Source organism: Lissotriton vulgaris, unplaced genomic scaffold, assembly GCF_964263255.1.
Source record: "Lissotriton vulgaris unplaced genomic scaffold, aLisVul1.2 SCAFFOLD_3258, whole genome shotgun sequence".
NCBI classification, from domain to species: Eukaryota; Metazoa; Chordata; class Amphibia; order Caudata; family Salamandridae; genus Lissotriton; species Lissotriton vulgaris.
The window spans coordinates 139929-163690 of NW_028242814.1; the positions used below are offsets into that span (position 1 = coordinate 139929).

Below are 23762 nucleotides of genomic sequence, written 5' to 3' on the forward strand. Positions count from 1 at the left end.
GGTGTCGGGAGTAGGGGTGCAGAGGTCTGGGGGTGCAGGGGTGCATGGTTGCAGGGATCCAGGGGTGCAGGGACCCAGGGGTGCAAGGGTCTGGGGTGCAGGGATCCAGGGGTCCAGGGGTGTCAGGCTGCGGTGGTCCGAGGGTGCAGGGATGCAGGGGTCCGAGGGTGCAGGGGTCGGAGGGTGCAGGGGTACTTCTAGGCACACAGCACAATGGAGTGACGCTCTCCCTCTCTCTTGCAGCATGATCGCCATCATCATCATCCTCGTGGCTGTCATCGCTCTCATCATCGGCTTAGGAGTCTCAGGTATGTCCGGAGGGGCTCCTGGCCCTGGGGCCACACTGGGGGTCGCAGTGAAACCGACAGTGACCGCCTGTCCTTTCTGGGCTCATCTCAGTGCTTGCTTTACTGCTGAGGGACCTGCGGGGGGAGGGGTGGTCTGCTCAGATGCCAGCCTCGCGGAGGGTTACACCCTCTACAACTTAGGGGTTTGTACAACACTCTCTTTGTGCCCTACACACCTCACGAGATCCACCCACCTCACCGCTACCGCTTACCTGAGGGAATACACCCTCAACCCCATCCCAACCTGGCTGTCAACTCATCAACTCATTCTGAATCCTTCCAAAACAGAGTTCGTTCTCCTCCCGACCTCAATCTCTCCTCCTCCTGTCCAATCTTGGATGAACATTCTCAACAACAAGCCTATCATTGTTGACAGCGCCAAATCTCTAGGCGTCGTCCTATAAAAAAGGTTCAACCTACAGTCCCATATCAATACCATCGCCAGGAATGCACGCTACCAACTGCGCCTCTCTCCTCCCCAAAATCCCACCTTTCCCCTCTAAAATCCGTCCTCCATTCAGCGGCACGTTTCGTATATGCGGCAAAAAGAAATGATCACATCACACCCTTACTGATTTCTTTTCGCTGGCTTGCTATCGAAGCAGGGTCAATTTACAAGACTGCCTGTATCACCCATAAAGCCTCGCACACGTCCTTCCCTTGATACCTGGGTAATAAAGTCAAAATCTCTGGCGGCTCTAGACTTTCACGCAATGCGGACAACTTACTGCTGGAACCTCCTACCTTCAAAAGGAAAAGATTCACGGCTCAATCCTTCTCTGGTAATGAAGCTAGAATCTAGAACTCACTTCCTCCATCCCTCCGAATCACTGCCTCTTTCTGGACTTTCAGAACAGATCTTAAAAACTCTCTCGTCCAAAGGCACTTCCTGGATTAATTCAACCCATTTCTTGACTCTTACGTCCACCTGGTGATAGAGCGCGCAGGTCACCCGACTCGGTTTTACCATACTCACCTGGGCCCATAAAACCATGAAACAGCACAAATTATACTCGTGAGTTTAATCAGGTCACCTGTGCGCTTACTCTAATCAGTGATTTATGAATTTCATTTAGGACCTATACCATTGACTTACCAATCCTTGTAGTCCTAAGGGATCAAGGGTGTTAGAATAATAGGAAAATAACATTTGCACTCACATAATAACCACAGACTCGGGAAGTTTTAAAATCTTTATTTAAGTTTCTTAAATGGTCATGATCCAAAGATTAAACACCAACAGACTTTGAATTATGAAGATAGGAATCAATATGTAACTATGCAAAAGATGAATTAAACTGTTTTCAGACATTTATCAGTAAGGGAGGGTAAAGAGAAGGAACATGATATGTGATCAAATGATTTTGGGCCTTTAAAAAAAGGCAGGGTAAGGGAAAAAAGAAATATGTTGTGAGAAGTTGGCCTGATATATGATGTTTCCAATTCTGGAACCACCTTGTATCATTCCAAACAATCCCTTATGGTGTCTGGTTGTAAGTCAACCTTGTTAGACAAGCTATCCTAGGGGTAGCATGGACTAAGCAGCCTTAAAGGCTTAACTTAAGAGGTCGTGTTAAGCGAGCTGTTTTACCACATACAATCCTGTAATATCAAATGAAAGGACACCACACAAGTATATATTATAAAAATATATGTGTTTATTTCTAAATTAATCCCCAGTACTCTTTATGAGCAAAGGGGCACAAGCGTTAAATCAAAAGCACAGTATAACATACAAAGTTGCACAATTATGGATGAGGGCGGGTGGCCACTCAAACCATATATTAAAAAAAGTGGTATAAGAGATACCAATCGAACAGTGGTTAGGCCTAGGGCCTAGGGAATCGCTGGGAGCAGTCTGGACTAGCAATGCTGAAGTCGGGAAAAGTCCGCGGGATTCAGGTGCAGCACGTAAAGTGCGGCTTGCACCAATGCAATGTCAATGGTGCGTAAAAGTTACACAAAGCGAGTTTAAAGATACTTCCGCTGAACCTAGAGGAACAAAACTTAAGACACAGACCCTAGAGGTGTGTACCAGTGTAGGGACACCAGCGTTGCAATGTTACCTCACCCACAGGAAGCGGGTGCATAGGGTCGAAGTGGCATCGGGTTTTGACACGCAGGCTCTTGGTGCTTGGAGCTGAAGATGCTGCAGGCGATGGGAAGCAGAAGTGTCCGGTGTGATCCAAGGGTGGATCGAAGTCGAGAAGAATCTGAAAGCAGAGGGGACAGTGTCTGGGTCACTCAGCAGTGACCAGGGCGGAACCAGGACGGAACCAGGCAATGCCGGGCGCAATCAGATGGTTGTCGAGGAGCTTCTCTCCGCTGTCACGTGGGCTCTGGGGCATCTGCGACGTCCAGGATCTGGTCACGATCTGTCCCACGCAGGCTCTCGCCGTCAGCGCCGTCAGCTTCAAGATTGGAACAAACAGCACTTGGCAAAAGCAATCCACGCGGAACTGGGTGATTGCTTCTCACTCGGACCAGGAGGGTCAAAGCGGGGGCTCCTTTTCACAGGAGCTGGTGCAAATCTGGAGCAACCAGAAAAGCAAGTTGGTTTAAGGTTTTCGTTGGCACAGGGGCCAAAAGCCAGCTGGCAAGTGACCGGGCCAACGCGTCGAGCCAACACGAGCAGAAGGGCCCCACGCAGCACTCGTCGAGTGTGGAGGGGGGAGCTTTGGTGCAAGTGTAGCTCAGGGTTGGGGCTTCTCAAACCCTGGTGTACAGCTTCGAGGGTCACTCGTGGGCTGCACGGTCAGTGTCTCGTGGCCTTTTCAAGATGGCGTGCCCCGCGCTTCTGGTCGCCTCCACGGGTCTCAGCTCTGCAGGGACTGTGGATCGGGCTGGAGGAAGGCAGGCAAGCTTGATCTCGTCGATCTCTGCCGCTTGAGTTCCGGCGGGAACTGCAACAAATCAAGGGTCGAGGTGCTGGATGGTACCTGTTTGCACAGGGTGGTCACTCCTTGACCACAAGGGAAATTCTTCAGTCTTCTACGTTGAGTAGGATGTCGAAGGGTCCAGAGTTTCGTTTCTTATGTTTCTTCAGGATAATCTGAGTTGCATTGGCACTGCTCCCACTCTTATTCCAATCTTGGGGGCTGGACATCCTGCTAGGTCCCCTCCTATGGGTGGGACCCAGGAAGGGGGTGGTTACACCCCTTTCCCTTTGTCCAGGTGGCACTGGAGCTGGGGCTGGTGTGCCCCAGAACCGGTTTGACCGGATTATGCAAGGGGAAGCCTTGTGCTCCCCAGGCACTGTCTGGTTTCATTGAAACCTCCCTGCTACAATCCACTATCTCCTGTCTGGGGTGGTGTGACACCTCCCTGTGACAGGAAAGCCTTTGTCCAGGCCTCCTCTGCTGAGTTTCGGTCAGCAGCAGGAGGTCAGACATGTGTCTGTGGCAGAAGCATCCATTTTGTGGATCTGAGGCTCTTTTAAAAATCAACCGCGTTTTAGCAAAGTAACATGTTGTCTCCCTCTAGAGGGGTGGAATGCTACCCCCGTTGTCAGGACTGGCGCGGGGGTAGTATTCCAATTCGTATGACACCTTACATGACATGTTTTGATAAAGCCAAACCAAAGTTAACGTATAACCGCGAGGATTATAATGCACTTAATAGTATATGGTATGGCATTATCCCGGAACAGCTTAGGGAATTGGTCCCGACTGCTGTAGACAGGCTCAAATCATGCTAGAGCACCATCTCACATAAAAGCAAGCACTCTGCCTCCAGGATTGTTAAGGCCTGCCATAGGAGTGACTGATAGGTATATATGTGTCCAGTTAGGGTTAGATATAGGCATACTATATCTAAGCAAGGGGTGATTACACCACCTTGCCCCAGCTGAGTGATCAGCCAGTTGTGTCAATTTTAGATAGCCAGCCAGGGGTGGCAAAAGATATGCTGCAGCCCCTGGTAGGCCTTGGATGCACCTATGCCCTGGGCACCTATCGTGCTCTGTACAGGGGCTGATAAGGTGACCCAAGCCAATCTAGTTATGCACCTAGGGTACATGGAATCCATTTTACAGAGAGAGCAGATAGCCTGGGACCCTGATTAGCAGGGAACCAGGCCAACTAAGTCGAAAACCAGCTAAACACAAGGCAAAAAATCTGGGGTAACCATAGTCAGGTAGCCACCTTCCTACATATGTAATCAAAACTGTCTCAAGATATCACCAATAGGGAGGGTAAAAAAGGGAACATATGTCAAACTTTTAACGGTAGGAAGGGTAAAGAGAAAGAAATAATACAATGACGAATCCAATCAGATTTATAATTACCTAGAATGGGGTGAAGACCAAACCCTGGCCACGGGCTGGACAAAGGACAGAACCCCGAAAATGCAAGCGCCAGCAAGGCAAGCAGGTGCAGACCAAAATTCAGGACAGGTAAAGCCAAATTGGATCAGGACAGGACCACCAAAGGTTAAGACCGGCACCCGCAGTTAAAGATGCAACGCCTGTGTTAATCCCTCTCTGCAGCTAACAGCCAGAACCCCGATTGGGTCAGCGAATCTTCTCACAGAGTGCTCCGCAGTCCTCTGCTCTTGGTCACCTATTGAGTGCGTTGGGTCAGTGACAGGTCAGCTATTCGGACAAGTCGGACAATCTAACTAGCTAAGCCTACCCTAGTTATACTATTTTTCAGGTCAGTGTACCACCCCCAATGTTGCAAGTGTAAGGATCCCCAATTTTGATTGGACAAAAGAAGGAGGAGAGGTCATCACACCATACCAAAATGACACTTTTTCTTTTGAATATTAATGTTAGCATTCCCGCCCATCATTTTATTTTCTCACGTATGTTTTATTCCACCCGACAATGAATGTTCCAATATTGGTTACAATTTAGTTCATATGAAAATTCTGCTTCCTCCGTAGAGTTCAGGAGGTGACGTTCCCAGGCGCATCTTGGTCCAGACTCAATGGTTTTTCAGTCTCTTGTGTGCAGGCTCAAAGGTTTCAATATGGAGTGCAGTGGATTTCAAAATGGAGTCACAGATACATTTCAGGCCCAAACACGAGCTGATAGTAAAGCAGAAAAGAAACTGTTTTAGAAAAATGAATAAATGAATGCACTGTATACCACTTATCTCTACTCTATTCCCATTACTTTATATTTAACTATTACGTTAGTGTTAAGCAGAGCAAACAACTTCGCAAAAAGCAGCAGTGCAAGCTTCATGCATGCTGTAACACAGAGCAGCCATCTTAGTACTAGTGCGCAGAAGCAAAAGTTTCCCTCCAAGCGAAAGATACGTCATGTTAAGTGAGTGTGACAGACGCATGCGCAGTAAGAAATCCCGCGTAGCAGCAGCCATATTATTGCAAGCGGATTAACATTAGTAAAAGCACATATGCAAGCTTCCTTCAGATGTTGTGTAATGCGATATTAATAATACAAAAATATTGATTAGTACATTACACAGAAATATCGACATCAAAAATATGTAAATCCTATCTACATAAAGGTAAGTACAAAAATATCGAGAAAAAAAATATGGTTGTTAAAAAATATAGAATTTAAAAATATTGTTTTTTAAATGTTTTTCATATTAATGTAAAAATAAGTTAAAAATACATATAATTTAAAATATTCTAGATATAAACATTAAAACATATTTGAAAAATAATAAATAATACATATCATTTTAAAATTAATTAAACATCTACATATAAATGAATATATATACTTACTCCACATATTGAAAAAGTAGGGAAAGCGTTGGATAGCGTAGGGGTAAAAATTACTATTCCCACTCCATTGAGTGCAACACTAGGAAAATCGTTGGATAGCGTAGGGGTAAAAATTACTATTCCCACTCCAGTGAGTGCAACAGTAGGGAAAGCGTTAAACAGGGTAGGGGTAAAAATTACTATTCCCACTCCATAGGGGTTAAATTAACATACTTATCAATTACATATTTTTTATACAAAAAATAACATTAATATTCAATTTACAAAACAATTATTAATAAATACCGATTCATTAAAATTAATATTTACTTAAATACCATTAAATTACATCCCACACTATTCCCCCTTTAACACACAACACACTACACATACAAAAAACACAATTATTGTAACTATCAAATAATCAATACCAATTAATATTAATACGTTATTATAATTATACATTAACGAATTAATACATATTAATTACCAATTAATAATTAATCACCAATTAATAATTAATTAATAATACATTACTTTGCAATGACAATGAACACAAAAAAATAATACATTAATTATAAATAATATAATGAACTAATTAAGAAAAATAATTTCAAACTAATTAATTAACAATTAATTAATAATAAATACCAATAAATAAAAACAATCTCATTAATTAATTACATTTAATTATTTCCGACCCTATTTCCCTATAAACCCACAACCCACTACACTTAAAAAAATCACATAATTAATTTCATTATCAAATAATCACTTAATACAATTTAATCACCAATTAATTATTAATTAACAATAAATAAAAAAATAAAAAAATTAATTCTAATTAATATAATTAACTAATTATTAAAAATAATTTCCAATCTATAATAAATTAATTCTAATTAATATAATTAACTAATTATTAAAAATAATTTCCAATCAATACTTAATTAGCAATTAATTAATAAGCAATAACAATGAATAAAAACATAATAATTAAATAATTATAATTAAAGTGCTTCCCACCCTATTCCCCTATAAACCCACAACCCGCTCTGATACTAAAACGCAAAATTTACTTTAACAAAATTACTAATTTCTAAACATTTATTTTAAAATGTATAAAAATACATTAAACACATGTTTAACATACATATAAAATACATAACACAAAAAAATCGATATTATTAGCAACAATATTTTTGCTTTCGATAACTTACTTCGATATTATTTACTTCGTTATTTAAAAAAAAAACGATATTACTTACCTTGGGGTCGATATTCTGGTCAATGATATTCTTGACTGGGATATTCTGTCCCTACGATATTAAAATCTCGATATTAAAACCTTCCATGCTCATGACGAGCTCAGCTCGTCATGCAGCACAGTGCTCCTGTGCTCATGACGAGCTGAGCTCGTCATGACCACACCCAGTTCTATTATGGCTCAGCACAGCAGAAGATCAACTCAAGTAGCCAAGGTGCTAATGTAGGTCAATATTTAAAAATCGATATCTTGACTGCCCACCCTCATTTCTAACCAAGAGTAAGGTGAGTGACTGTTTACTGTCTCATTTATAACCTGAATTAAGGCGGAGCGATTGCTTACCCTGGAGTAAGGCACACACAGTGTTTTTTATCTCATATATAAACAAGCATTGGCAATGCAATAGGACTCACATTTAAGCGAGACCTATTGCATTGCAAACTTGGAGTGCAGAAGGCACGAACGGGGGGGCGGGCGAGAAGGCATAGACTGCGGGAGGGGGGCGGGCGAGAAGGCACGGTCTGTGGGGAGTACGGGAAAAAAGTAGTACTGAAGTAAAGGGGCCAGTAGCCATGCACAGACACTGACGACATGGCTGTCATAAGGAGTGACTAACAAACCTATAGCCAATCAAAAGGCAGCATTTGAGAGAAAAGCCAATGAGAAAGATGGGCGGAGAGTGGGCGAAGCTTCCACGATGCTTCCCCACTATACTGAATACTGCATGGCTCGCAAAGCGAGCAGCGCATGCCCTGCAACGCTAGGCTCGACCTAAAAAGGAGTGAGGCCCAGACAGTGTTTATCTCATTCATACCCTGGAGTAAGGCAAAGAGGCTGTTTACTGTCTCATTTCTACCAAAGAGTAAGGTGGAGAGCCTCTTTACTATCTCATTTATACCCTGGAGTAAGGCAAAGAGGCTGTTTACTGTCTCATTTCTACCAAGGAGTAAGGTGGAGTGCCTCTTTACTATCTCATTTATACCCTGAAGTAAGGCGGAACAATTGTTTACTATCTAATTTGTACATAGTAGTAAGGCAAAGGGGCTGTTTACTATCTCATTTGCACCCCAGAGAAAGGCTCATAGACTGTTCACGATCTCATTTATACCCAGGAATAAGGTGTAGAGAGTGTTTATTATCTCGATAATACTCAGGAGTAAGGTAAAGAGGCTGTTCACTATCACATTTCTACCCAGGAGTAAGGCGAAGAAACTGTTTGTTGTGTTGTATTGTAATTTATAAAGCACATAGCTGTCCCAACAAAGGGGCGTCCCGGCGCTAGATGGCATAAAGAATGAGGGCTGCAGGAAAAGCAGAACCTAGATGAGAGAGAAAAGGTAAGTTTTAACAGCCTTTAGAAAGAACAGATAGTTATTCTGACATCGGATGTGCACTGGAAGAGAATTCCAGAGCTTGGCGTCCAGGAGGTGAAAGGACATTCCACTTGTGCGCACCTTCCTCACCCAAGGAACGATCGCCAGGTACTGGCCCACGGAACGGAGGTGGTGAGTAGTGGTGTAGGTAGAAATCAGGTTTGCCAGGATACTCGGTGAAGAAGAATTCCTAATTTTAAAGGCAATACAGAGGGACTTAAACTTGATACACCTAGCCACTGGAAGCCAGTGGAGTCGGTGAATGGGGTTTGGACGTGGAACACATTCTGGGAAGGCCCAAAAGAGTTCAGGCAGCCGCATTTTGATCCCTCTGGAGATGTAAGATTTCAGCCTTATTAGCCCCCAGGTACAATGAATTGGCATAATCTAGCCGAGACATGATGGTAGCCTGGATGATCACCTGACAGGTGGCAGGGTAAAAAAAAAACGAACATCGGTTTAAGCCCCCGCAGGAGACCAAAACAGGTGCCCGCGACTATTTTGGTATGGACCTGAAAAGTGAGGGCAGAAACTGCCCATACACAGAGATTTTTTACCACCTGTTTAGGGCTGAGTGAAAATTCCCAAAGACCGTGGCCACCACTTTACTATGTTATTTATATCTAGAAGTAAGGTGGAGAGACTGTTTACTATCTAATTTATACCTAGGAGTAAGGCGTAGAGACTCTTTACCATCTCATTTATACCCCAGAGTAAGGCAGAGATACTGCTTACTAAATGATTTATACACTGGAGTAAGGTAGAGAGCATCTTTACTATCTCATTTATACCCAAGAGTAAGGCAGCAAGCCTCTTTATTATCTCATTTATACCCAGGAGTACGGCGCTGACACTGATACCATCTCATTTATACCCAGGAGTAAGGCGTTGACACTGATACCATCTCATTTATACCTTGGAGTAAGGCAGAGAAGCTGTCTACTATCTCATTTATATCCGGGTCTCTTTTCGCTCCTCAGTTACCTGTAGTAGTGACCCTCAACGCCTGGAGACTGTAATGTAATACATTTAGCTAGCAGAGGTGCTAGCAGCATGTTACTAGGAGCTCTGTAACAGTGTCCACCCCGAGACACCAAGTTGTAGGACGGGGGTGATATATTTTCAGACTATCGCGTGACCTGTTGTGTCAAATAATCCACCACTCCAAGTAGAAATGATAATATATTTATTCCAGTAGTAACAAACATATAACAGAGCCCCCTTCTTAACAATTAAAAAAATACAATACCCAATACTCAACAACCCTCTTTAAATAAAAAATGGAAAGAAATACATTTTGTTTTAAAAAGAAAGTGGAAAAAAACTCCACTGGGTTAAGCCTTTGACCCTTATTAATTTCCCATTACACTTGAATCCAGGGCACCTCTTCACAAACACAATTGTGTAACCATACAGGAGGCTTCTTATTACATTTGGATAAAAAAGAATCACATTTATATTGAACAGATTCTGTACAATGAGCTGGGCTATTACCAGCATCTTGGAAAGATCAGACCTTAATATCTGGTTCTGATCCGGTAAAACATCAGAAATTGCAGCTCTACTTCCCGATGACCCACCGTCAAACGTGGCAGGTGATGATCCACGGTCAAACGTGGCAGGTGATGACCCACAGTCAGACCTGGCAGGTGAAGACCCCCGGTCAAACGTGGCAGGTGATGACCCACCATCAAACGTGGCAGGTGGTGACCCACCATCTGACGTGGCAGGTGATGACCCATGGTCAGACGTGCCAGGTGATGACCCACGGTCAAACATGGCTGGTTATGACTCACCATCAAACGTGGCCGTGATTGACCCACAGTAAGACATGGCAGGCGGTGACCCACCATCAAACGTGGCAAGTGATGACCCACTGTCAAACGTGGCAGGTGATGACCCATGGTCAGACGTGGCAGGTGATGACCCACTGTAAAACGTTTCAGAAAAGGGGGTGGTGATGGACAGAGTTTCTGAATTAAGCAGAATACTCCTACCCAGTCAGCAGATCAGGGCTTGATCCATCACCGTTTTTTAGCTCACTGCACCATCCCAGCTCAGAACCCGGCTACATGCAAATTAGTCTGTCCCTGTCCCAGTGCATCATGGGAACAGGGCAAACCAAACTACCAAGCCAATTCTTTCACTGGGAAGGAAACAAGCTTCCGGGGACCGGTTTCTGGCATTACAGCCGTCATCCGCCCGGCTTGCTTGAATCCTGATGGTGCAATGAGCAAGGGACTCACATCTGAGTATACCCTTCCACGCTTAAGGTGGACAAAACGATTCAGAAAAGGGGGTGGTGATGGACAGAGTTTCTGAATTAAGCAGAATACTCCTACCCAGTCAGCAGATCAGGGCTTGATCCATCACCGTTTTTTAGCTCACTGCACCATCCCAGCTCAGAACCCGGCTACATGCAAATTAGTCTGTCCCTGTCCCAGTGCATCATGGGAACAGGGCAAACCAAACTACCAAGCCAATTCTTTCACTGGGAAGGAAACAAGCTTCCGGGAAAGGTTTCTGGCATTACAGCCGTCATCGGCCCGGCTTGCTTGAATCCTGATGGTGCAATGAGCAAGGGACTCACATCTGAGTATACCCTTCCACGCTTATGGTGGACAAAACGATTCAGAAAAGGGGGTGGTGATGGACAGAGTTTCTGAATTAGGCAGAATACTCCTACCCAGTCAGCAGATCAGGGCTTGATCCATCACCGTTTTTTAGCTCACTGCACCATCCCAGCTCAGAACCCGGCTACATGCAAATTAGTCTGTCCCTGTCCCAGTGCATCATGGGAACAGTCCCTTGCTCACTGCACCATCAGGATTCAAGCAAGCAGGGCCGACGACGGCTGAAATGCCAGAAACCGGTCCCCGGAAGCGTGTCTCCTTTCTGGTGAAGAATTGGCTTGGTAGTTTAGTCTGCCCTGTTCCCATGATGCACTGGGCCAGGGACAGACTGATTTGCATATAGGTTCTGAGCTGGGATGGTGCAGTGAGCTAAATAACGGTGATGGATCAAGCCCTGATCTTTGGACTGGGTAAGAGTGGTCTGCTTAATTCAGACACTCTGTTCATCACCACCCCCTTTTCTGAACCACTGTAAAACGTGGCAGGTGAGGACGCATGGTCAGACGTGGCAGGTGATGACCCACAGTAAGACATTGTTGTAAGGAACTACAGGAGCAAAAACCCGTCTACCACATTGGGATTGGGGTAGATAATCAGAATAAACATATCTGTCCTCACTGCTTCACTCAGCCAGAGATTGATTCTCCTGATTCCGATCACTTCCCGGATCGGACTCGCCTTCGCTGCCCACGGAACCCCAGCCACTGTCCTGCACTACTCTGCGTCCAGGCCAGCACTTATCGCCCTAACGGGGTCGAGTTTTGTTCTCCCCCCCCCGCACCCGGAATACCACAGACTGATTCAAGTTCCTACAGGACCGTTGCCCCTACAACCAAGTCCTGAAGATGATCCCAAATAATGAGGATCGAAACGTCGTCGATCAAATCCGCAAGTGATCATGTAGTTTAAAGATGGTTTATTTCAGGATAGTTACAAGATGATAAGTATATCATCTTGATAAGTATATCATCGTGGAGAAGTGTGGCTCACTGGTTAGAGGAGGCAGACCTGGAAGCAGAGGTCAGCCCGGGACCAGGGTTCAATTCCCGGCTCGGCGGGGTCTTGAGTCCTAAATTGTCCATGGACTCGACAACTCTCGCTCCGGTGCCTACTCTATTCACGGGTTCACACTTTGCGACTCTTGGCAATAGCTTGCTTAATCTCCACAACGGCCCCTCGTGGCGGGATGCCTGGCTTTCACCTTGCGGATACCCTGCCGGGGTTATCTCACAGGGGGATACCAGGACGGGTTCCCTAAGCAAGCGCTTAGAAACCGGTTGGTGATTTGCGCTATATAAATCCCTGCACATTTACATATAGGAACAAGACCACAGGGAGACCCCACCAGGAGCAGCCAGCATGCCGCTCAGCCCAGCCAACTGTGTGTATCTGACTCCCAACATTCTGTGAGGTGACATCACATGAGGATTCCACAGGGAAGGAGGGCATAACATGGGAGTCAAGATACAACATATCCCCCTTTCTCCTTAATGAAAAAAAACTGTGAAAGAACAAAAGAGAAGAAAGGAGAAAGGAGGAAACAGAACCGTAAAACACCAAAAGAAGAGCAACAAGAATGAAGTCGACAGAAAACTTATAAGAGAAAAGCAACGAGAGATAACAAGAAACAGAAAAGAAAAGAAACCAAACATATAAACCATCCTCCCTTCTTACGCAACATGGAAAAAGAACATAGCAACGTAAGAGAAATGAATAAAAGAAAACAGAACAGACAACTCCAAAACACAGGACAGGAATGAATGGAGCCTGAAAATGGAAAATAAACAGAACACAGGACTACAGGCTACGACGAGCGGAAAGAAAACATGAGAGAAAGGGACAGAAAAGCTCAGAGTCCACAAACGACACGAGACAAAGACTCCAGAAGAAAGACGGAAAAGAAGAAAGAAGCAAGTAAAATTAGGAAAAATAAAAGTTCCCCAGGTAAACATCATTATCAATGAGCAAAAGCAAATATGCAATGTAAAGATAACAGTGCAAAAGTAGTAATAAAAATACAATATAAACAGAACATATTTAGCAATGATAGTGTAAAAGTCAGTCAGTTAAGTAAAACATAAGCTAAATATGTGAGCAAACACACAGAGGACTGTCGGAATGTAAATGTGATAAACACCACATATGAGTAGGTACTCTTGACGTATTAGGGTAGGAACCCGTGTAAATACAAAAGGACTAAAATCGTTGCATAACTCCTTTGTAAAAAGGGTGAAACTGACAGCGTCTGGGTAGAAACCCAAAACATAATGCACAGGGACTGACAACGAGAGGTGTCCGTGTATGGACAAATGGTGCAGAGTTACCACACGGTGCACTAATGTAAAGTGAAGGTTTGGGTAGGAACCCAAATACATGGGTGGAAACCCATGACTTGAATCTGAGTGGGAACCCAAAACTGTGGGTAGGAACCTGAAACAATGGGTAGGAACCCATAAACATAATGCACAGGGACTGACACCCTTGCATAGCTCCCAGGAGGGAGGAAGAACCAAGTTGTTCACACCCTACATAGGGTAAACAAATAAAAATGAGAAGTGTCCCTGTATGGACAACATATGTGGAGTTACCACACAGGGCGCACATGTATAATGAACGTTAGGGTAGGAACCCAAACGCATGGGTAGGAACCCATAAACATAAATGCACAGGGACTGACACCCTTGCATAGCTTCCTGGAGGGAGGAAGTACCAAGTTGCGCACACCCTACAAATAGTAAACAAATAAAAATGAGAGGTGTCCATGTATGGACAACATATGTGGAGTTACCACACAGTGCGCAAATGTATAAGGAACGTTAGGGTAGGAACTCAAACGCATGGGTAGGAACCCATAAACATAAATGTGGGTAGGAACCCGAAACAAAAAAAAAATATCAGGCACAGTACGATATAGATATTATGAAGATCAAGTGAGGTTGTCCACTGTAGAAGACGTGTACTTTAAGATAAAACAAAGTGTACTGAGACACAAAGCAATTTCAAAATGGAACTCCAAAAAAACCATGTAAAAACATGTGATTGCAAGTGACAAGCAATGTAAAGAATACATGTTAAATGGAAGCAGGAAACCCAAGGACTAATGGATAATCTCTCAAAAGAAAGATTATTACCAATTTGGGACGCTAGGTGGCAATGTAACCCAGTGCAGAGCATTAACAAAGTTCATTATGTCCACATGGCACAAGGCCACAAGACACAAGGATTGTGTCACAGGATGATGATAATCCATTGGATAAAAGGAGATTCCAAGTGTCACCGGAAGATAGTCAAATTAATAAAGAAAAACTTCCTCTCACCTCCAGTGTTTAAAGAGCATCCTCTGTGCTTTTCCGACGACAAACTGCAAAGCTGACGTTGTCTCGGAAAGCAGAGGGAAAAACATGCGAAGAGGCACCATGTTCTATTGACGGGATTTGCAGGTCAGGAGAAAAAAAAATGTGGTTGGCAAAGAAAAGAAAGACTGATGGGACGGTCGCGCACTTCAACTAGAAATACACAGAAGTTTGGTAAAGCTTCGGCAAATGTAAATGCGGGTGTACTTGTAAAGCGCACTGTGACTCCAAGGAGTATTCTGGCGCTGAAGACCGCTGGGGAACCCGTCCTGGTTTTCCCTGTGAGATGGTCCCTTTCTGGGTATCTCCAAGGTGTAACCAGGCATCCCGGCGAATGTGGGGGGCCGTTGTAGAGATGAGGCAAGCTTAATGCCCAGAGTTGCAGAGTGTGATCCCTGGTTAGAGTAGGCACCGAGGCGAGAATTATCGAGCCCGCTGACCCTGGTCCACGTCGGGAATCGAACCCTGGTCCCGGGCCGTCCTCTGCTTCCGGGTCTGCCGCCTCTAACCAGTGAGCCACACCACTCCAAACCAAACATGGCGGGACGCACACTGACGCCTTGCCGGATGGCTACCGGCACAAATGTACTGTAAATTTCTCAAGAAGAAATGAAGGTGCGAATTACTCACCATACAGTCACGAAGGGAGACGGGGAAACAGCGCGCGAGCCCCGTTTTGAGAGGGTAAGGCTCGTGCTCGTGTGAATGAGGACTGAGGGAATGACGGTTATTTTTATGGCGCAGTTACAACATGGTCATTGGATTTCCCCAAACCAAACACGAACTACAGGCAAAATGACGAATGGTCACTGAGTCACTGAAAGAGATGATGGCAGATTCTGTGTGCTTGGCAGCAGGCAGGTGACAGAAAGAAAACCCCAAAATAGCAGGATAGCAAGAGAGGCAGAGGTGCTCTGTGACCAGGAGCTTCACTAAGAGGTAGAACTCTCCAGGCATCCAAATGAGAGAGACAGCATGTAGGCAGAACTCTCCAGGCATCCAAATGAGAGAGACAGCATGCAGGTAGTAATCTCCAGGCATCCAAATGAGAGAGACAGCATACAGGTAGAACTCTCCAGGCATCCAAATGAGAGAGACAGCATGTAGGTAGAACTCTCCAGGCATGCGAATGAGAGAGACAGCATGCAGGTAGAACTCTCCAGGCATGCGAATGAAAGAGACAGCATGTGGGTAGAACTCTCCAGGCATCCAAATGAGAGAGACAGCATGTAGGCAGAACTCTCCAGGCATCCAAATGAGAGAGACAGCATGCAGGTAGAAATCTCCAGGCATCCAAATGAGAGAGACAGCATACAGGTAGAACTCTCCAGGCATCCAAATGAGAGAGACAGCATGTAGGCAGAACTCTCCAGGCATCCAAATGAGAGAGACAGCATGCAGGTAGAAATCTCCAGGCATCCAAATGAGAGAGACAGCATGCAGGTAGAACTCTCCAGGCATCCAAATGAGAGAGACAGCATGGAGGTAGAACTCTCCAGGCATCCAAATGAGAGAGACAGCATCTAGGTAGAACTCTCCAGGCATACGAATGAGAGAGACAGCATGCAGGTAGAACTCTCCAGGCATCCAAATGAGAGAGACAGCATCTAGGTAGAACTCTCCAGGCATCCAAATGAGAGAGACAGCATCTAGGTAGAACTCTCCAGGCATCCGAATGAGAGAGACAGCATGTGGGTAGAACTCTCCAGGCATACGAATGAGAGAGACAGCATCTAGGTAGAACTCTCCAGGCATCCAAATGAGAGAGACAGCATGTGGGTAGAACTCTCCAGGCATCCAAATGAGAGAGACAGCATCTAGGTAGAACTCTCCAGGCATCCAAATGAGAGAGACAGCATGCAGGTAGAACTCTCCAGGCATCCGAATGAGAGAGACAGCATCTAGGTAGAACTCTCCAGGCATGCGAATGAGAGAGACAGCATGTGGGTAGAACTCTCCAGGCATCCGAATGAGAGAGACAGCATGTGGGTAGAACTCTCCAGGCATCCGAATGAGAGAGACAGCATGGAGGTAGAACTCTCCAGGCATCCAAATGAGAGAGACAGCATGCAGGTAGAAATCTCCAGGCATCCAATTGAGAGAGACAGCATGTAGGTAGAACTCTCCAGGCATCCAAATGAGAGAGACAGCATGTAGGTAGAACTCTCCAGGCATGCGAATGAGAGAGACAGCATGCAGGTAGAACTCTCCAGGCATGCGAATGAGAGAGACAGCATGCAGGTAGAACTCTCCAGGCATACGAATGAGAGAGACAGCATGTGGGTAGAACTCTCCAGGCATCCAAATGAGAGAGACAGCATGCAGGTAGAACTCTCCAGGCATACGAATGAGAGAGACAGCATGTGGGTAGAACTCTCCAGGCATCCGAATGAGAGAGACAGCATGCAGGTAGAACTCTCCAGGCATCCAAATGAGAGAGACAGCATGCAGGTAGAAGTCTCCAGGCATACGAATGAGAGAGATAGCATGTGGGTAGAACTCTCCAGGCATCCGAATGAGAGAGACAGCATGCAGGTAGAACTCTCCAGGCATCCGAATGAGAGAGACAGCATGCAGGTAGAACTCTCCAGGCATCCAAATGAGAGAGACAGCATGGAGGTAGAACTCTCCAGGCATCCAAATGAGAGAGACAGCATGGAGGTAGAACTCTCCAGGCATCCAAATGAGAGAGACAGCATACAGGTAGAACTCTCCAGGCATCCAAATGAGAGAGACAGCATGGAGGTAGAACTCTCCAGGCATCCAAATGAGAGAGACAGCATGCAGGTAGAACTCTCCAGGCATACGAATGAGAGAGACAGCATGTGGGTAGAACTCTCCAGGCATCCGAATGAGAGAGACAGCATGCAGGTAGAACTCTCCAGGCATCCAAATGAGAGAGACAGCATGTAGGTAGAACTCTCCAGGCATCCAAATGAGAGAGACAGCATGCAGGTAGAACTCTCCAGGCATACGAATGAGAGAGACAGCATGCAGGTAGAACTCTCCAGGCATCCAAATGAGAGAGACAGCATGTAGGTAGAACTCTCCAGGCATGCGAATGAGAGAGACAGCATGCAGGTAGAACTCTCCAGGCATCCAAATGAGAGAGACAGCATGTAGGTAGAACTCTCCAGGCATGCGAATGAGAGAGACAGCATGCAGGTAGAACTCTCCAGGCATGCGAATGAGAGAGACAGCATGCAGGTAGAACTCTCCAGGCATCCAAATGAGAGAGACAGCATCTAGGTAGAACTCTCCAGGCATACGAATGAGAGAGACAGCATGTGGGTAGAACTCTCCAAGCAGCCGAATGAGAGAGACAGCATGCAGGTAGAACTCTCCAGGCATCCAAATGAGAGAGACAGCATGTAGGTAGAACTCTCCAGGCATCCAAATGAGAGAGACAGCATCTAGGTAGAACTCTCCAGGCATACGAATGAGAGAGACAGCATGTGGGTAGAACTCTCCAGGCATCCGAATGAGAGAGACAGCATGCAGGTAGAACTCTCCAGGCATCCAAATGAGAGAGACAGCATGTAGGTAGAACTCTCCAGGCATCCAAATGAGAGAGACAGCATGCAGGTAGAACTCTCCAGGCATGCGAATGAGAGAGACAGCATGCAGGTAGAACTCTCCAGGCATGCGAATGAAAGAGACAGCATGTGGGTAGAACTCTCCAGGCATCCAAATGAGAGAGACAGCATGCAGGTAGAACTCTCCAGGCATACGAATGAGAGAGACAGCATGTGGGTAGAACTCTCCAGGCATCCAAATGAGAGAGACAGCATGCAGGTAGAACTCTCCAGGCATCCAAATGAGAGAGACAGCATGCAGGTAGAACTCTCCAGGCATACGAATGAGAGAGACAGCATGTGGGTAGAACTCTCCAGGCATCCGAATGAGAGAGACAGCATGCAGGTAGAACTCTCCAGGCAACCAAATGAGAGAGACAGCATGTAGGTAGAACTCTCCAGGCATCCAAATGAGAGAGACAGCATCTAGGTAGAACTCTCCAGGCATACGAATGAGAGAGACAGCATGTGGGTAGAACTCTCCAGGCATCCGAATGAGAGAGACAGCATGCAGGTAGAACTCTCCAGGCATCCAAATGAGAGAGACAGCATGTAGATAGAACTCTCCAGGCATCCAAATGAGAGAGACAGCATCTAGGTAGAACTCTCCAGGCATACGAATGAGAGAGACAGCATGTGGGTAGAACTCTCCAGGCATCCGAATGAGAGAGACAGCATGTGGGTAGAACTCTCCAGGCATCCGAATGAGAGAGACAGCATGCAGGTAGAACTCTCTAGGCATGCGAATGAGAGAGACAGCATGCAGGTAGAACTCTCCAGGCATCCAAATGAGAGAGACAGCATGGAGGTAGAACTCTCCAGGCATCCAAATGAGAGAGACAGCATGTAGGTAGAACTCTCCAGGCATCCAAATGAGAGAGACAGCATCTAGGTAGAACTCTCCAGGCATCCAAATGAGAGAGACAGCATGTAGGTAGAACTCTCCAGGCATCCAAATGAGAGAGACAGCATGCAGGTAGAACTCTCCAGGCATCCAAATGAGAGAGACAGCATGCAGGTAGAACTCTCCAGGCATGCGAATGAGAGAGACAGCATGCAGGTAGAACTCTCCAGGCATGCGAATGAGAGAGACAGCATGCAGGTAGAACTCTCCAGGCATCCAAATGAGAGAGACAGCATGTAGGTAGAACTCTCCAGGCATGCGAATGAGAGAGACAGCATGTAGGTAGAACTCTCCAGGCATCCAAATGAGAGAGACAGCATGTGGGTAGAACTCTCCAGGCATCCGAATGAGAGAGACAGCATGCAGGTAGAAATCTCCAGGCATCCAAATGAGAGAGACAGCATGTAGGTAGAACTCTCCAGGCATCCAAATGAGAGAGACAGCATACAGGTAGAACTCTCCAGGCATCCAAATGAGAGAGACAGCATGGAGGTAGAACTCTCCAGGCATCCAAATGAGAGAGACAGCATACAGGTAGAACTCTCCAGTCATCCAATTGAGAGAGACAGCATGTAGGTAGAACTCTCCAGGCATCCAAATGAGAGAGACAGCATGTAGGTAGAACTCTCCAGGCATGCGAATGAGAGAGACAGCATGCAGGTAGAACTCTCCAGGCATGCGAATGAGAGAGACAGCATGCAGGTAGAACTCTCCAGGCATACGAATGAGAGAGACAGCATGTGGGTAGAACTCTCCAGGCATCCAAATGAGAGAGACAGCATGCAGGTAGAACTCTCCAGGCATACGAATGAGAGAGACAGCATGTGGGTAGAACTCTCCAGGCATCCGAATGAGAGAGACAGCATGCAGGTAGAACTCTCCAGGCATCCAAATGAGAGAGACAGCATGCAGGTAGAAGTCTCCAGGCATACGAATGAGAGAGACAGCATGTGGGTAGAACTCTCCAGGCATCCGAATGAGAGAGACAGCATGCAGGTAGAACTCTCCAGGCATCCGAATGAGAGAGACAGCATGCAGGTAGAACTCTCCAGGCATCCAAATGAGAGAGACAGCATGCAGGTAGAACTCTCCAGGCATCCAAATGAGAGAGACAGCATGGAGGTAGAACTCTCCAGGCATCCAAATGAGAGAGACAGCATGGAGGTAGAACTCTCCAGGCATCCAAATGAGAGAGACAGCATACAGGTAGAACTCTCCAGGCATCCAAATGAGAGAGACAGCATGGAGGTAGAACTCTCCAGGCATCCAAATGAGAGAGACAGCATGCAGGTAGAACTCTCCAGGCATCCAAATGAGAGAGACAGCATGAAGGTAGAACTCTCCAGGCATACGAATGAGAGAGACAGCATGTGGGTAGAACTCTCCAGGCATCCGAATGAGAGAGACAGCATGCAGGTAGAACTCTCCAGGCATCCAAATGAGAGAGACAGCATGTAGGTAGAACTCTCCAGGCATCCAAATGAGAGAGACAGCATGCAGGTAGAACTCTCCAGGCATACGAATGAGAGAGACAGCATGCAGGTAGAACTCTCCAGGCATCCAAATGAGAGAGACAGCATGTAGGTAGAACTCTCCAGGCATGCGAATGAGAGAGACAGCATGCAGGTAGAACTCTCCAGGCATCCAAATGAGAGAGACAGCATGTAGGTAGAACTCTCCAGGCATGCGAATGAGAGAGACAGCATGCAGGTAGAACTCTCCAGGCATGCGAATGAGAGAGACAGCATGCAGGTAGAACTCTCCAGGCATCCAAATGAGAGAGACAGCATCTAGGTAGAACTCTCCAGGCATACGAATGAGAGAGACAGCATGTGGGTAGAACTCTCCAGGCATCCGAATGAGAGAGACAGCATGCAGGTAGAACTCTCCAGGCATCCAAATGAGAGAGACAGCATGAAGGTAGAACTCTCCAGGCATCCAAATGAGAGAGACAGCATCTAGGTAGAACTCTCCAGGCATACGAATGAGAGAGACAGCATGTGGGTAGAACTCTCCAGGCATCCGAATGAGAGAGACAGCATGCAGGTAGAACTCTCCAGGCATCCAAATGAGAGAGACAGCATGTAGGTAGAACTCTCCAGGCATCCAAATGAGAGAGACAGCATGCAGGTAGAACTCTCCAGGCATGCGAATGAGAGAGACAGCATGCAGGTAGAACTCTCCAGGCATGCGAATGAAAGAGACAGCATGTGGGTAGAACTCTCCAGGCATCCAAATGAGAGAGACAGCATGCAGGTAGAACTCTCCAGGCATACGAATGAGAGAGACAGCATGTGGGTAGAACTCTCCAGGCATCCAAATGAGAGAGACAGCATGCAGGTAGAACTCTCCAGGCATCCAAATGAGAGAGACAGCATGCAGGTAGAACTCTCCAGGCATACGAATGAGAGAGACAGCATGTGGGTAGAACTCTCCAGGCATCCGAATGAGAGAGACAGCATGCAGGTAGAACTCTCCAGGCATCCAAATGAGAGAGACAGCATGTAGGTAGAACTCTCCAGGCATCCAAATGAGAGAGACAGCATCTAGGTAGAATTCTCCAGGCATACGAATGAGAGAGACAGCATGTGGGTAGAACTCTCCAGGCATCCGAATGAGAGAGACAGCATGCAGGTAGAACTCTCCAGGCATCCAAATGAGAGAGACAGCATGTAGATAGAACTCTCCAGGCATACGAATGAGAGAGACAGCATGTGGGTAGAACTCTCCAGGCATCCGAATGAGAGAGACAGCATGTGGGTAGAACTCTCCAGGCATCCGAATGAGAGAGACAGCATGCAGGTAGAACTCTCTAGGCATGCGAATGAGAGAGACAGCATGCAGGTAGAACTCTCCAGGCATCCAAATGAGAGAGACAGCATGGAGGTAGAACTCTCCAGGCATCCAAATGAGAGAGACAGCATCTAGGTAGAACTCTCCAGGCATCCAAATGAGAGAGACAGCATGTAGGTAGAACTCTCCAGGCATCCAAATGAGAGAGACAGCATGCAGGCAGAACTCTCCAGGCATCCAAATGAGAGAGACAGCATGCAGGTAGAACTCTCCAGGCATGCGAATGAGAGAGACAGCATGCAGGTAGAACTCTCCAGGCATGCGAATGAGAGAGACAGCATGCAGGTAGAACTCTCCAGGCATCCAAATGAGAGAGACAGCATGTAGGTAGAACTCTCCAGGCATGCGAATGAGAGAGACAGCATGTAGGTAGAACTCTCCAGGCATCCAAATGAGAGAGACAGCATGTGGGTAGAACTCTCCAGGCATCCGAATGAGAGAGACAGCATGCAGGTAGAAATCTCCAGGCATCCAAATGAGAGAGACAGCATGTAGGTAGAACTCTCCAGGCATCCAAATGAGAGAGACAGCATACAGGTAGAACTCTCCAGGCATCCAAATGAGAGAGACAGCATGGAGGTAGAACTCTCCAGGCATCCAAATGAGAGAGACAGCATACAGGTAGAACTCTCCAGGCATCCAAATGAGAGAGACAGCATGGAGGTAGAACTCTCCAGGCATCCAAATGAGAGAGACAGCATGGAGGTAGAACTCTCCAGGCATCCAAATGAGAGAGACAGCATGTAGGTAGAACTCTCCAGGCATCCAAATGAGAGAGACAGCATCTAGGTAGAACTCTCCAGGCATATGAATGAGAGAGACAGCATGTGGGTAGAACTCTCCAGGCATCCGAATGAGAGAGACAGCATGCAGGTAGAACTCTCCAGGCATCCAAATGAGAGAGACAGCATGTAGGTAGAACTCTCCAGGCATCCAAATGAGAGAGACAGCATCTAGGTAGAACTCTCCAGGCATACGAATGAGAGAGACAGCATGTGGGTAGAACTCTCCAGGCATCCGAATGAGAGAGACAGCATGTGGGTAGAACTCTCCAGGCATCCGAATGAGAGAGACAGCATGCAGGTAGAACTCTCCAGGCATACGAATGAGAGAGACAGCATGTGGGTAGAACTCTCCAGGCATCCGAATGAGAGAGACAGCATGTAGGTAGAACTCTCCAGGCATCCAAATGAGAGAGACAGCATCTAGGTAGAACTCTCCAGGCATACGAATGAGAGAGACAGCATGTGGGTAGAACTCTCCAGGCATCCAAATGAGAGAGACAGCATCTAGGTAGAACTCTCCAGGCATACGAATGAGAGAGACAGCATCTAGGTAGAACTCTCCAGGCATACGAATGAGAGAGACAGCATGTGGGTAGAACTCTCCAGGCATCCGAATGAGAGAGACAGCATGCAGGTAGAACTCTCCAGGCATCCAAATGAGAGAGACAGCATGTAGGTAGAACGCTCCAGGCATCCAAATGAGAGAGACAGCATCTAGGTAGAACTCTCCAGGCATACGAATGAGAGAGACAGCATGTGGGTAGAACTCTCCAGGCATCCGAATGAGAGAGACAGCATGCAGGTAGAACTCTCCAGGCATCCAAATGAGAGAGACAGCATGTAGGTAGAACTCTCCAGGCATCCAAATGAGAGAGACAGCATCTAGGTAGAACTCTCCAGGCATACGAATGAGAGAGACAGCATGTGGGTAGAACTCTCCAGGCATCCGAATGAGAGAGACAGCATGTGGGTAGAACTCTCCAGGCATCCGAA

General features: G+C 46.3%; 1 protein-coding gene across 1 annotated transcript in view; it reads left to right on the forward strand.

Moving 5' to 3' along the window:
• LOC147668831 (V-set domain-containing T-cell activation inhibitor 1-like) overlaps positions 1-23762 on the forward strand; it is a 145592-nt gene that overhangs the window by 40349 nt on the left and 81481 nt on the right. The window contains exon 2 of the mRNA XM_086948419.1: positions 244-308. Within this exon, the coding sequence (XP_086804545.1) occupies positions 244-308 (65 nt within the window). The remainder of the gene's footprint in view (positions 1-243; positions 309-23762) is intronic.